This window comes from Hirsutella rhossiliensis (assembly GCF_020360975.1).
Source record: "Hirsutella rhossiliensis strain HR02 chromosome Unknown scaffold00023, whole genome shotgun sequence".
NCBI lineage: Eukaryota > Fungi > Ascomycota > Sordariomycetes > Hypocreales > Ophiocordycipitaceae > Hirsutella > Hirsutella rhossiliensis.
This window is the reverse complement of record NW_025408689.1, coordinates 502,935-518,454: the sequence shown is the minus strand read 5'-3', so window position 1 is coordinate 518,454 and position 15,520 is coordinate 502,935. Positions and strand designations below refer to the sequence as shown.

The 15,520-nt window shown below is 43.2% G+C and overlaps 3 protein-coding genes across 3 annotated transcripts; 2 read left to right on the top strand and 1 right to left on the bottom strand.

Moving 5' to 3' along the window:
• Window positions 1–1,127: 1,127 nt before the first annotated feature.
• HRG_11854 (major facilitator superfamily domain-containing protein) lies at window positions 1,128–2,716 on the bottom strand (the record flags this gene model as incomplete). The annotated part of the gene is made up of 3 exons (XM_044870324.1): window positions 1,128–2,161; window positions 2,222–2,582; window positions 2,648–2,716. The coding sequence occupies 3 exons, from the start codon at window positions 2,714–2,716 to the stop codon at window positions 1,128–1,130; spliced, it is 1,464 nt and encodes a 487-aa protein (XP_044714620.1).
• Window positions 2,717–4,256: 1,540 nt separating this feature from the next.
• On the top strand, window positions 4,257–7,075 carry HRG_11853 (acyl transferase domain-containing protein; the record flags this gene model as incomplete). Its single annotated transcript, XM_044870323.1, has 7 exons — window positions 4,257–4,429; window positions 4,523–4,875; window positions 4,945–5,225; window positions 5,273–5,372; window positions 5,445–6,010; window positions 6,068–6,160; window positions 6,317–7,075. The coding sequence occupies 7 exons, from the start codon at window positions 4,257–4,259 to the stop codon at window positions 7,073–7,075; spliced, it is 2,325 nt and encodes a 774-aa protein (XP_044714619.1).
• A 27-nt stretch (window positions 7,076–7,102) lies between these two features.
• HRG_11852 (polyketide synthase dehydratase domain-containing protein) lies at window positions 7,103–7,786 on the top strand (the record flags this gene model as incomplete). The annotated part of the gene is made up of 2 exons (XM_044870322.1): window positions 7,103–7,379; window positions 7,443–7,786. The coding sequence occupies 2 exons, from the start codon at window positions 7,103–7,105 to the stop codon at window positions 7,784–7,786; spliced, it is 621 nt and encodes a 206-aa protein (XP_044714618.1).
• Window positions 7,787–15,520: the final 7,734 nt, after the last annotated feature.

The window sequence follows — 15,520 nt, the reverse complement described above, 5'->3', positions numbered from 1 at the left end:
GGCGCGCTAGTAAGTTATTTACCTCCTAGCCGCGTACTAAGGTACGGGATTAATATTATAAGGGACCGCTTATAGATAGAGGGGCGGGGACCTTATATAAGGGTATTTACCCTTAGTATAAGTCTAGGCATTAGCCTAGACCTTAGCCGATAGCGTTATAGGGTAAGATAGGCTATATATATAAACGCGTATTTAGTAGCGGTAAGCGCGGTATATAGTTAGATCCTATATAGCTTATTATTATAATATAACGGAAGGCACCTATAGTATAACCCTTTACCTACCTTATAATACTATATAAGTATATTAATAGTTATAATATTACTTAAAGTAGCGCGGTATTATACTAAATAAAAGCTTTTAATATATAACGACTAGTATTATTCTTAAGGGATAAACCTATTAAGGGGTTTATATTAATAGATATAATAAAGCGTAGTTTAAGTAATAATAAGTATATTATATTAATAATAAGTTAGAGGTTATAGACTATAGACTATAACTAAGTAATTAAGTAATTAGAATTAAAGATAAGATTATAATAGAGATCGTAATAATTATATTAAAAGCTAGAGAGCTATCTATCTAAAGGAGTAAAAATAGGTAGCTATATATACCTATAAAGACTATCCTTAGATTATAGGCCTAGCTATAATCCCTAACGTTAGATCGTATAGAGCGTAGTAATCTCGTTAATCCTAGATTACTTAGATCTCTGCGATCCCCTCGATCCTATATCTATTAGATAGTCGTGCCGACTATTTATCCGTTAGACCGTGTCACGTGCTTGACGCGGTCGACCGTTAGCGGCCCAGTGGCCGTGGTCGTAACAGCTCGGTTATTATCTCGAGTGTGTTCAACGGCAAACCAGGTCGACAGCTTCAGACTAGATAGTATATAATCGACTTGACCTAGTGGATCATGTCCCCGTGCTCCCGCAATGGGATATGGAAAGACTCACCAGCCGTGAGGTCTAACGAATCTGTTTACTTCATCCAACGGGTCCATGATGAGATGACATGGAGCCAAGAAATGTGATGTACAAGACACTATGGCCAGTAGGCACTAGAATGAAGTGCAAAATCCAAGATTTCAAGTTGGTTAAGGTAAATCTAATATATAGCGAGTTACTCTGACGGTGCTTTGAAGCCTTGCCGACCGACATCGTCCTTCTCCAGTGAATTCTCCCTAGTCAGCACCGAGAGCAGCGCTGCCAAACCTGAAAAGGCAGCCAGTACTACCCAGATCGTCTGGAAAGCATCCTCGTACGCCCCTGTCACGACACGCATAAAATCCCCTGACACGTGAACCTCCCTCAGTCGTGGTATGAAACCCACAGCTTGGCTGGCATCTTGCAGCACGGCAAGTTGCCTTGGTAGGTCTCGGACCGAGGAGAGACGTTTTTGGAAGATCGAGCTGAAGACGGTCGAACAGACGGCCAAGCCCAGCAGGGAGCCTACGAAACGCGCTGTGACAAGCATTCCGGCGGCACGTCCCTCGTCATCGACCCTTCTCACGCTCGCCAGGACGGTTATCATGGTTGCCATGAGAGCCGTGCCAAGACCAGCACCGAGGAGAGCTTGGAAGGCATAAGTTTGCGCTCTGCTGGTATCGGCGCCCACCATGTAGTTCAGGCCCAGGAATATCGTCGTAAGGCTCCAGCCTGCCCACAACGCAATGCGATACTTTCGATTCCAATCTATCAGCATCGACACAATGATGCTCATCGCCACGACGAGGCAGCAGAGTGGTAGAGTCGACTTGGCGGCTTCGATAGGAGTTTCGAGGTAGACCGCCTGGAAGAAGAGCGGGAGATAGAGGAGTGCGGGGTTCAGCAATGCGCCGTAGAGTAATCCGGACACAGTCCCTGTGATGATGGAGACGTTGTCGAAAATTTGATACGGAATCATGGGCACGGCCGCCCTCTTCTCAACAAACCCAAACGGAACGAGGAGCAAGAGTCCAACACCGAGCGGAACAAGAGTCTGCCAAGATCCCCAAGCATACAGCGTGTTGGCCCAGCTCAGCGGCAGCGCTACAGTAGTACCAATGACGGTGAAGAGGGCAAATCCAGACCAGTCAAGCGTTCTCACCTTGTGTTTGATGCCACCCTCGATGGGCGTCAGGTGAAGAAAGAAGAATGCCAGCACACCAGTGATGCCTACTGTGACGAGATTAATCCAGCCAAGCCATGGCCACCCAGCCTGCTGGGCAAATGCACCTCCAATAAACGGTCCGGTTACCGCTCCCACCGCATTCGCCATGGACATGACGCCCAGCCAGCGCGGTCGCTCCTTTAGGGTTGTGATGTCGCAGAGGATGATGGTCTGTAAGACGTCTAGCCCGCCAGCACCGAGACCTTTGATCAGCCGGCCGGCGACGACAATTTTCATATTTGTTGCCGTAGCGAAGACGATTGATCCGATGCCGAAGAGGATAATGGAGGTGTAGAGAGCGTATTTGCGGCCCACCACGTCCGAGATGCTGGCATAGATGGGCTGAGTGACGGCAATGCCGAGGATGAAGGCTATGCTTGCCCAAAATGATTGGAAGTTTGTCCCATGTAGCTGGTCGGCAATGACCTGCGCGATTTCGTCGTCAGTCAGCCGTGGCCGTCGCTAATGCTACTGCTTGGTGAGAGACTTACAGGTAATGCCAGAGACAGAGCTGTCACATCCCAGGACACGATTATAGCAATCATAGCCAGCATCAGCATTGACAAGTAGAAGGAATAATGCTTTCTTTCTCGCGGCTTTGTGCCACCGTCGGCTTGTGTCACATTTGCATCCGGCTCCGCCTGCGACGCAGGACGATCATTGCCATTTCTTTCCACGCCTTTTTCCATCCTAGAGTCCAAGATCGCAGAAACCAAAGACTGTGATTCGTGATTCGGAAGCAGAGCCGGAGGGGGAGAGGGGGGGATGTAGATCGAAAGCAAAAAATGGAGAGAGAATTCAGCAGTTAGGCACTCTCACGGACAGGGGATCCTGGTCGTCCTGTGCCCCTTCGCTATCAGTCCCGTGATCTAACTCACGTCGGTACAATAGGTCAACGCCGCGCTAGGACAAATATTATAGATTTATACTCCGTATGGATCCTAAAGTACGGATAGCATATCATATGTCACTGCCCACACGGCGAGGTTAGGCAGGGGCTCCAATTGGCTCCCTTCGTCGGCCCCGCTACATGCTGGGCGTGCCTAGAATGCTTTAGTGCTCACTGTTGGTTGCATTGGTGCATATGCTCACTGTTGTGTGGTTGCATTTTGATGTGCTTACGGATAACTACTACGCTGGATGAATGGGCTTCATCTCTCGAATAGCCAAGAGGCATACCTACTTGTCGACCGAGCAGACCTGCACCTTCACGTGGTAGTCGATGTGAGTACTGCACTGCAGGAAACCAACCTTGGAAGACAGTTTGCGCCCTGTGATGGCGGAAAAGCACACCGGGAGGATGTCGCTCTTCCCGGTCTAGGAGCAAGGAAACTGGTGGCCCATGATCAAAGACCAGGCCTATGACAATGCTAGCATGCTGAGGGTAACGGTATCAACAGGCCCCTGGAGGCCGCTATTTAGTGCGCACAATGGTCATCACTCCAGTTTCTTACAAACATCCTGACGGCAAGACCCCTGCCCAAAAAAATTGGCTTGCCTTCTAACGGAGGACCCAGCATAATACTGTAGAAACACAAAAGGACATGGAGATCTCCAGGTCCACAATTACTGTCCACCTTAAGCGCGCACACCTCGTACAGAGTACCGAAAGCAACTTCGACTTCGGTCCCATCTCACTACCTGCACCGTCTACAGTAACTAAGCATAATCTCATAGTAAAGCCAAATCAATGTCAGCTAATTGCTAAGACCCGTGGCATACCAACACCCTTGGCCTTACCCATGAAACAGGGGCTTCTGGGGTCGCCCGGCTCCCCACAACTTCACAATGCATTTCTGCAACAGTATGTATACGTGCTCGAGGCTCGAAAACTCGCCCTTGGTATGAGCTTTTGCCACCAACCAGACGACAAACCCAGACGCTGCTCAGAGATAGTAGCACGCGCTGTACGTCATCTGTGCCTATACACGGACAATACATGGCCATTTATCAGCCTGCATGTGGATGAATGCGACACTGAGAATGACAAGAGTTTCTTACACAGCCAAGAACGATGATTACAGGTCGATAGGGCAAGGCAGCATTGTCCATTCCCAGTCACAATTGGCTATTACTTTCGCTTGAGAGATTCAGACCATAATGATCGATCACTCCAACGGGACCAATGGGTCTACGAATCACGTTGACCAAGACGATGTGACCCAATCAAACGGGGCCACAAGCACGGCAAACACTCACACGAATGGCACGAACGGTGTGAATGGGGTCAATGGTCTCTACACAAATGGTCACAGTGTCAACGACTCGAACGGGTCAAACGGTCACCATGATGCCAACAAGACAAACGGAACCGGCCATCACAAGGACACGACAACTCACAAAAACGGCATCGAATTCCCCCCAAGCACCCCAAGGCCCTTCCAGCCCGTTGCCATCTGCGGCATGGCATGTCGATTACCCGGAGGCATCCACTCACCCTCGGAGCTGTGGTCTTTTCTCCACGCCGGCCGGGACGCTCGCGGTCCTGTGCCGTCCTCTCGCTACAACATCTCGGCCTACCATTCACCGGATAAGAAGCCCGGCAGCGTCATTGCCCGGCAGGGGTACTTTCTCGATTCTACCAACGACCTAGCCGCGCTGGATACGTCCTTCTTCTCCATGCCCCGCAGCGAAGTCGAGACGCTTGACCCCCAGCAGCGCTTACTTCTCGAGGTCGCCCGGGAGGCCCTCGATGATTCGGGCGAGACGGGCTGGAAGGGTTCAAACATCGGCGTGTACGTTGGCAGCTACGGCTAGGACTGGTACGATGTCTCGGTCCGCGATACAGAGGCCCATGGCATCTACGGAGTCCTGGGCCCACACGACTTCATGGTCTCTAACCGCCTCTCCCACGAGCTAGACCTGCACGGCCCTAGTGTGACGGTGCGGACAGCGTGCTCTGCTTCTCTCATCGGCATCAAGGAGGCATGCATGGCCATGGTGCGGGGCGACTGCACATCCGCCATTGTTGGTGGCTCCAACATCATCATGGCCCCGTCCTTGACCGCCGTAAAGTCGGAGCAAGGCGTTCTTAGCCCCGATGGCTCCTGCAACACCTTTTCCGCCAAGGCAACGGCTACGCGCGCGGCGAGGGTATCGTTGCACTCTACCTGAAGCCCTTGGCGGACGCGATTCGGGACGGCAACCCTGTCCGCGCCGTCGTGACCGGCACGGCGGCCAACCACAACGGCCACTCACCAAACGTTTCACAACCCAGTTCGCGGGCGCAAGAAGCGCTCATCAGGCAAGCCTACCGGAACGCTGGCATCACCGACATTGCTAGAATAGGCTTCTTCGAGTGCCACGGTACGGGGACAAGAAAGGGTGACCCCATTGAAACGGCGGCCGTGTCTGCATGCTTCGGCAAAGCCGGTGTGCATATTGGCTCGGTCAAGGCCAATCTCGGCCACGCAGAAGGCGCGGCTGGCCTTGTGAGCGTTCTCAAGGCCGTCCTTGCTTTGGGGAACCGCACGATTCCCCCGAACATTAAGTCCCTTCCACGCAACCCTGCTATCTCATTCGAGGACGCGAATCTCATCGTTCCTACTGAACCAACACCATGGCCTGAAGATCGTGACGAGCGCGTTAGCATCAATAGCTTCGGTCTTGGTGGTTCTAATGCCCACGCCATCATCGAGTCAGCCGCCAGTTTCAATTCGACACGCAAGCCCGGGACCAGTCGAGCAGCGGCAAATACAACTCATCTGCTGCTCTTCTCTGCCAATACCCCAGCATCTCTTAAGGCTATGGGCAAGAAGTACGAGGCTTTCCTGAACAAGACCCTAGAACTGCTGCCAGATGTGGCATACACCCTTGCGAATAGGCGGGAGCATCTGCCGCATCGCGCATTTGCCGTCTGCATGAGTGACAAAATTACGGTGGACGCTCCCGCTCCCTCGACTAAAGCCTAGAACTATGAAACGTCCCTGACGATGGTCTTCACCGGCCAGGGCGCACAGTGGGCACGCATGGGCTACGAGCTCCTCCGCTCCAAGACCAATCCGGTCTTTAGCAATACCATCGCGTCCCTCGACAAGGCACTCCAAGAGCTAGGCCCGCTGGCTCCGTCATGGACAATTGACGAAGAGCTCCGCAAATCTGCACGGAAGAGTCGTGTTGACGAAGCCGAGTTCTCCTAGCCTGTGTGCACAGCCCTGTAGATCGCCTTGGTCGACATATACGCTTCCGTTGGCATCCGCCCGGCCGCCGTGCTTGGCCACTCCAGCGGCGAGATTGCTGCCGCATACGCCGCGGGCGGCCTCAGCGCCCGCGAGGCCATCATTGTGGCTTTCCTACGTGGCCTGGCCACGACGCGGCAGAGTCGCAAGGGCGCCATGGGAGCTTTGAGCATGAGTTGGGAGGCTGCCGAGAAGCATCTCGTCCCCGGTGTGGTGCTCGCCTGCGACAACGCGCCAAAAAGTGTGACAATATCTGGAGATGCTGGTCCGGTAGAAGAAATGGTCAAGAGGATCAAGCAGTCGGGCTCTGGCGTCCTCACCACTGTGCTCAAGGTCGAGAAAGCCTATCACTCGCCACATATGGCAGAAATCGGGGGCGAATACTACGCGAGCATGACCGATGCTGGCGTCGTGGGCAACGTGCACACTCTTCCGTTTTTCTCAAGCGTTTCAGGCGAGTTCTTTGCCCCTGCCGCGAAGAGTAGATTTGGACCCATATACTGGCAGACCAACTTGGAACGCCCCGTGTTATTCACGTTAGTCGTACGCTCCGCTATTCAACAGCACGTTGGCCCCTCCAAGCAGGTTTTCCTGGAAGTTGGTCCTCATGCGGCCCTGGCCGGACCCCTTCGTCAGATTCTCACCCACAACTCCAGCAGTGCATCATACGTTTCGACTCTGTCCCGACGAATTGACAGTGCCGAAAGCTGGCTGTCCGCTCTTGGTCAACTCTTTACCTAGCATGTATCCTTTAATCTTCAGGCTTTGATGCCGGCTGGCAACACCCTCTCCGATCTGCCCCCGTACCCATGGGATCATCATCGCAGCTATTGGAGTGAATCCCGCATCGCCAACGAGTGGCGCATGCGTAAACATGCACACCATGACCTCCTGGGCGCAAAGGTCCCCGACACCACAGACCTCGAGCCGGTGTGGCGGAACTTGCTGCACATTGAGAATGCTCCGTGGATACGTGACCATAAGATCAACGCGGATATCATCTTCCCCTTTGCCGGATATATCGCTATGGCAGCTGAGGCTATCCGTTAGATTACGAGCGTCGAAGAAGCGGTTGCGTTTCGAAATGTGGCCGCGCGCACCGCGTTAGTGATCAACGAGGGCTCGCCTAAAGAGCTTGTAACCACTTTCCATCGGCTCCGTCTGACAGATTCGCTGGACAGCGAATGGTGGGAGTTCAGCATTGCATCACACAACGGACACGCCTGGACAAAACACTGCTCCGGCGAGGTTCGGGCTCAGGACGAAACAGACGACGTGCCTCATCGCGTGGCTGCGCAAGAGGATTTGCCGCGCAAAGCATCCAGCAAGCGTTGGTACGATACCATGCGCCGTCAGGGCCTCGACTACGGCTACCATTTTGAGAGTCTTGAAGCCATCACGACGACAACGACTGGCGCACGAGGTGCCCGCTCGCATGTCCGCAACAATTAGCATAGAGACGAGCAATTCTACCACCTTTTACATTAGATTCCTACTTCCAACTTCTTATTATTGCCGCTCGGTACGGACTCACGCACGACTACCACTAAGTTATTCCCGCCAGCGTGGGTTCGTTGTAGACTTTAAAAGTAGGCGCCCGTGGCTACCTATAGGTAAATTTTTAGTCTAGTCTATCGGTAGAAATAGGTTTTAAGATAAAAGACTATATTTACCTACGGGTTATTAATATATACTTTAGGTAAAGCTAGGTACCTAGACTAGCTTAAAATAACTTAGTAGATTCTTATTCGAAGTTACTATTAGTTAAGCGAATTTATAGAAATTAGAGAACTAAAAGTCTAGTACTAATTAATTATATTAATTATCTCCTTATCTCTAACTTAGAGCTAGGATATTTTTAGCCTCTTTTACTCCTAACTTTCTACCCTTATACTTCCCGCCGGCTAGGATAAGCTTAAGCTTATCTATAGTTATTATAAGCTCTCCTATACCTAACGATTATAGTAATTCTTTAAATATTTTATCCTTATTAGCCTTATTATTTAAAGGGACTTTATAGGTCTTTTTAATTATTTAAGGCTATTTATAGTTAGAATTATCTTTATTTTTACTCCTCTTACTATTAATCTCTATAGTAGTAGTTTTCTTCTTTCGCTATACATTTAATTATTATTATTCTTTTAACTACTTTTACTTTTTATTAAAATTATCTCTTTAAGCTTAAACTTTATAAGTACGTGCTTCTTTAATCTTTATTAGTCGCGTGCTTTATAAAAGCTTTTATTTTTAACTCTTAATAAATTAAAAAAGTTATACTAAGAGGTAGAACTATATATTAAAGGAAAAAGGTTAGTATAAACGATTAATATAATAACTTTTAATAAAGTATATATACTAGCTTTATTTTAGACTAAGAAATATTAGTCTTATTTCTTAAAGATATTAATAATATACTTAAAAGTAGTAATATCTTTCTACTAAATTATTACTCTTTTAGCCGTAATAGCTAGCTATCTTATTACTATTTATAGTCGCTAGTTAGTATAATAATTAATATAATAATTATATTAACTTACCTTATATTAAGGGCTAGTATATACTTAGTATAATAGTATAAGGCCGAATAATTATTTATTTAAAGCTAAGGAGAAAAGCGGAAAACTCTATCTTAGTCGCGATAGTTATTTATCTTTCCTAGTCCCTAGCTTAACTTATATTTAAGTGCTATTTAGCTTAAGTTTTAGTTAAGCTCTACTTATATATAGGTCTACTTCGGCCTAACTTTAGTACGGTCGCTATAGTATAACCTTAGCTTTTTATAGGCAAAGCCTATAATACTACCCCCGCTCCCCCCCTCTTATTAATAGTGCTCTTATTCCTCTCTTACTACCTTTCCGTTATCGCTATCCCCCTTTTCCTTAGCGCGCGCGGTCGCTTCCTTCTACCTTACGCTCGCCCTATCCCTCTATATACCCCCTTTTCGTACGCCTATTCCGCCCTATTCTTCCCTCCTCTACGTATATACCCCTATACCTTACTAACTATATATATACCCCGCCGCGTATAAATACCCCTCTTCTTTCCCCTCTCTTTCTTCCTTTCTTTTTCCTCCTTTAAGCTTTACTCCCTCTATGCGCGCGCCCTTACTCTACCTAACTTTTATCGCCGCGCCGCGCTATATTATAACTACTATAGGCCCTCGCACGCCCGCTAGCTTCTTTACTCCGCGTAGCGGCGCCCCGCCTCTTAGTACGTTAAACGACTATACTCTACCGCCCTCGCGCTAGTTAACGCGTCTACCTATATCTCCTAGTAAGCGTAGCGCGACCTATAGCACTACTATATAGCGGCTACCTTATCTCGCCTATATAGGCCGAATAACGTTACTAAGCGTTAAGATATAGTATAGTACTTACTAGAATTAAGCGTCGCTATATACTTATAACTACTTTACCTATACTTATATTAAATTATACTACCTTTTTATTTATTACTTTCCTTTAACTTTATTTAATAGGACGTTAATATAATAATAGTATACTAGGGATATAATCGCTACTATTAACGCCCTCTAAGACTATATATCTTAAAGGATATTTAATAACTACTAAAGCGACCCTTATATATATACTTTATTTCCCTTTTAACCTTATCTTACTATTTATCTCTAGCTATTATTTTAGTATACTAAGCTTACCTATACTATTATATTTACGCGCTAGGTATAAATATACTATAATATCTTAAAGTAATTAAGCTATAGTTAAGGGGCGTCTATAGTTAGTTAAAATTAAGTTAGTATCTTTAGTATATCTTACTATATTTATATCTTATCTTATTATATCTTACCTTTATCCCTATCCTTATCTATCCTCTATCGCTATTTATCTTATATCTATCCCTTATTTATCTTTTATTATTTCCCTTTAATACTATAGTTCTTTTCTATCCTTTCTTTATTTCTTAATAAGCGTTCCCTAGCTCCTACCTCCTTTTCTTTCTCCCTCTTCTATCTTTTATTTCCCCTTCCTTATCTTCCGCCCTCCTCTTAGTCCCTTTTTATAAGGGAATACGTATTATAGTATAATTAGTTAGGTAGTAAAGATAGCTATATATATTATATTCTCCTTATTATAAGACTAAAGCTTATAAGAAGAGGGATTTTTCCTCTTTTATTAAAATAGTAAGTAGTCTATAATATATAAGTAGGGTAGGCACGATTCCCTACTAATACCCTACCGATATATTAGTACTATATACCTAAGTGCTTTATTAGCCCGTACCTCTTAATAGCGCTCTTATACTTATCTCCCCTCCTATATTAACGTCTTAGCTATATCTTTAATATATATTACTTTCGCTATACTATATATATTTAGTTAGAAAGAGAGGTAGTTTTAGTTATATATCGCGCGTATACGCCTATATAAGTATACGTTAGTCTATACTTTATAATATTAATAGTTATTATACTAATAGTTACTATTAAGTAACCGTTATAGTATCTCCTATATATCGGCCGCGTAACTATAATATAAAGAGCGTATATATATATCTCCTACTTCTTTTATTTTCTTTTCTTTTTTAACTCTTCTACTTATAATTACTATAGAGTTTTATACCTTTTTTTATTAATCCCTTATACCTTTTTATATTACTTTTTATTAACGATTTATTAATAATAATACTTTTTATATTAAATAAAATAAAGAACTATAATACTAATTTCCTACGCTATATATAGGAGTAGGTAGTAGCGGGTTCGCCCTTAAAGTATAAGCGATTAGCTTAGAAGTCTTATAGCGATATTAGTTCCCTTTTAGTAAAGAAAGCTAAGAAAGGTATAAGGGAATCTTAGTCCTAGGAGACTTTTAGTCTAGGACCTAACGTTAGCGAGGGTTATACCCTTATTACCCTACTAAATACCTTAACTCTAAGTATTAATAAGCCTACCTCTATAAGCTAGGAAACTTATAAGTCTATTACCCTTATTAGCGATATTAATATTAGCGAGGAGATCGTGCTTAGGCGCTCCTAGGTAAGTGCCGATAACCTAGCTACTCCGTCTCGATAGGGCGGCTCTAGCTAATAAGAGATTATCGCCTAGGCCGCTCCTTAAAATAAGTAAGCCGATATTAATAACGAGGCCTAGCTAAATAAGGGCTAAGATAACGATAATAGTAATAATAAAAACAGCCGCGATCTAACTTCTTTTATTAATAAACCTAAGAATAGTAGCGCTAAAAATAAGGGTACCTAAGTAGCGGTATAAGGCGGTTACGCTCCTATAAAAAAGCATACTTAATCTAAGGCTAAAGCCCGCTTAGTTAAGGCTTAGGGGGTTATCCCTTATAAGCTTTAGTATATATATTACTTTAGGACGGTAGTTAAGGAGTATAGTATAACTAAGCCTAAGCTTATTAAAGTACTCTTAATTAGCTATATTTTCTTAGGGGTTTCCTTAACGTATTATAAGTAGTACTATAGATATACCGCGACCTATAACTAAGTAAGTTTCCCCTTAACTTTAAATATTATAATTAATAAGCTAATCCTTCTTAAGGCCGCTACTCTTAATTTAGTAACCGGGCTAATATAGTCGCTATTATTAAGTACCTATATAAGCTTAATAAGCTAAAGACCGGTAATAAGGATACTAAGGATAATAGCTTAAACGTAAGTATACTTATTTTCGAGGAAGCTAATCGGCGCCGTCTTACTATTATAGTATAGTATTTAGCTAAGGCTTTCGACGCTACTAAGACGGCTTATTATAAGTCTTTTAAGACTATAAGTATATAAAAGTCTACTATTATAAGTTTTATCTAACCTTTTTATTAGCGACCGCTTAATAATATACTAAGTTAAGCGTACTAACTACTATATACTAATTAATAAGCGCTATAAGCTTATTATTCGCCTTAACCCCGCGCTCTTATTCGATATCGCCTATATAAGCCTAGAGTACTAGGCCTAGGAATCTTAGTTAAAACTCTACTTTATTAATAGTAATATAGGCTATACTTCGTAGTAATATACCTTACTATTTACTAAGGCTAAGGTAAGTACTATACTAATAAAGATAGGTCTTAATATAGAGGATAAGGAAAGAGTAAAGGATAGGGTAGTTTTAGTATTTCTAGAAGTATTTAGTATAGTAAAGGGGGCGCCTTAGTTAGTTCCCGCTATACTAGTAAAAAAAAGGGTAGTTTAAAGTAATAAATAGGTCTTATCTTTCTTTTATTTAGTTATAACTATAAGGGCTTTTACCTTATATAGGCCTAGACTAAGGTCTAGGCTAAGTCTATATATAAGCGGCCTCCGCGCCTATTTAGGCTAGGCCTATACTTCTCTTTCTTTTCCCCTTTATAGATTATTAACCTTCTTTTAACGGACCGTACCTAAGCCTATACCTCTACCTACTCTATAATAGTATAATCTACCCTTTATTTTACTCTCTTTATATCCCTATATATAGAATAGCTATTTTTAGCTACCTTTAAAGCCAACGTTTAATTACCTAGTCTAGTTAAACCGCCCGCGCTAGTATATACGTACGCGAAATATCTATACTCCTATAGTCATAAAATTAAGGCGAACGTAATACTTAGTTCGCCTAGGTAATTAAGAGCCTCTTATAATAGTAGGGCTCCGTATAACTAAGAGCGGTACTACTATACCTTAGTAAGTTTAACGGCTTCTCTATAGAGCTTAAGCTATAGCTACTTTATATAGAAGCGAAGCTTTATACCGATAGCGCTATAATAGGGGATATCCGCGCCTAATTCGACTATCTTTACGCGAGCTTATCCTTACGCCTATAAAGGTATCTCTTACTATTTACGCGTACTAGTATAAACGGACTAGCTAACCTCCTCGCGAAGCTCTGTATTAATTACGGCGAACCTAACGTAGCTAAGTCGGTAGGCTAGGAGCTTATAACGCTCCGTTAAAAGCGGAGTAAAGCTATTCCGGCCTACTTTATACGGTTCGAAGAGGTGCTTTATCGAGTAAACGTATATAGCTAGCCTAACGCGGTAAAGTATAATTATCTTATTACGAGCTTAAATTCGGATTAGCGCACCTATCTAAGCGAAAGGTCTATACTACTAAATACGTATACTAATCTCGTCCGCCTTCTTCGTAAGCTTAGTAATAATAAGTTTCTTTTTTTATCTTTTTCTATAGTATAAGAAGAGGATAACGCTAGTAAAGCTATAGATATCTCTATCTCCGCTTTAAGGACTAAGGATAAAAAGAGGTAGCGATAAGAGGCTCGCTATATAGGCTATAGCAGTAAATCCTATTAGTTTTTAAAGTGCCTACGCTAGGAGGCGCGGGTAAACGCACTCTAAGTAGTAGAGGGGCGCACGCGCTAGGATAGAAAGGAGGTTAGGTTCGACGATAGCGACTCTAGCGACGAGTAATCTTAGTAACGCCTCTATAGGCTTCGTCGGCGTCCCCTTATATACGGTAGTAGCTACTATACGGACGGGATATATGCCCGTAGCGACTAAAAAGGCGGCTAAGATATAAGAAGGCCGCTAATATAATATAACTATAGCGAAAGGGAGTGCCTATATAGCCCTATATAGGAGGGAGCAGAGCCTTATATACTAAAGTACCGTCCCTTACGTTATGGTACTAGGAGCTGCTACCGTGCGCCGATATAGGGGGGGCGGGATACTATAAGCTTACTAAAGCTAGCTATACGCCGTTCTACGTGCCTCTACTCCTTAGCTAGAAGTACTAAAGCCCGACTCCTAGGGCGCGGCCCTTACTAATAATATAGTCTATCTAAGAAGCTCGCTTAGGAGGGTATTATATATTATTTACTAATGTTTTTTCCGCGACTAAGCGTGCGTGGTCCGCGCGAGGGTTCCGTCCCCTTAAGCGCGGTATTAGGTATTATTTAAAGGCGCGCTTCTTTAAAAGCTAGGTAAGGGTATAATATAAGGGCTTTTGCCCTATATAGGCCTAGACTAGGGTCTAGGCTAAGTCTATATATAAGCGGCCTCCGCGCTTATATAGGCTAGGCCTATACTTCTCTTTCTTTTCCCCCTTATAGATTATTAACCTTCTTTTAATAGACCGCACTTAAGCCTATGCCTTTACTAACTCTATAATAATAATTATCTTTCTCTCCTTATTATTAAGGTCTTAATAGAGTTGTAGTTTAGTTTTATTTTCCTTAATAATATTTAATAAATAGTATAGATAGTTTTCCCTTATTTTCTATTTTACTATTTTATATATAGTTATAGGATATTTAAGTATACTAATACGTTAATAAGTTAATAGCGATTTAGTAGGGATTTATTACTAATTTAGTAGCGTCTTCCTACGCTAATAGGTTTCCCTACCTTACTTAGTCTTATACTTCTTTTTCTTAGTTAAGCGAGTAATATATTCTTTAATAAGGTCTTAGCTATTCGCTATATCTTCGGTATCGACCTATTAATTATACTTAGCTAGCTATCCTTTCTATTTAATAAGGAAAAAAGTATCGCCCTTAGATCTCTTTTAGTCTTTAATCTTTTAGACTTTTTATTTGCCTTTATCGTCCTTTAAGTCTAGTATTAGTAAGGTTTCGCTATCTTTATAAGTGCCTTTTCGCTCCTTTTATAGCTCTAAGAAACTAATATAGAAAATATTATAGAGGCGTAAGTACTTCTTAGGAAGTATAAGATAATATACTTACTTTCTAATAGCTTATAAGACCTAAAACGGTCTAATATACTTAGGTAAGAGTTTTCTTTTTTTATCCTTAAGGTATAACTTTTTTATCGATAGTACTATAAGGTCTCTTACTTTTAGTATAAGCGGTTAATACCTTAAATTATAGTATTTCGCTTACGATTTAATAGCTTTTCCTTAGTACTCCTTAAGCCTCTTTTATAGCTCTTATAGCTTAGTAACTTACTATAATTAAGTTAATACTATAATTAAGTTTAGCTTTAGTAAACTTCCTTAACTAAAATATAATTAGATAGTAACGCCCTTTTATAATAACCGGTATTATTCCTAAGGGATAAACCTATCGAGGGGTTTATATTAGTAAATATAATAGGGCGTAGTCTAAGTAATAATAAGTATATTACGTTAGTAATAAGTTAGAGGTCGTAGACCGTAGACTATAACTAAGTAATTAGAATTAAAGATAAAATCGTAATAAAGATCTATATTAAAAGCTATCGAGCTATCTATCTAAAGGAGTAAAAGTAG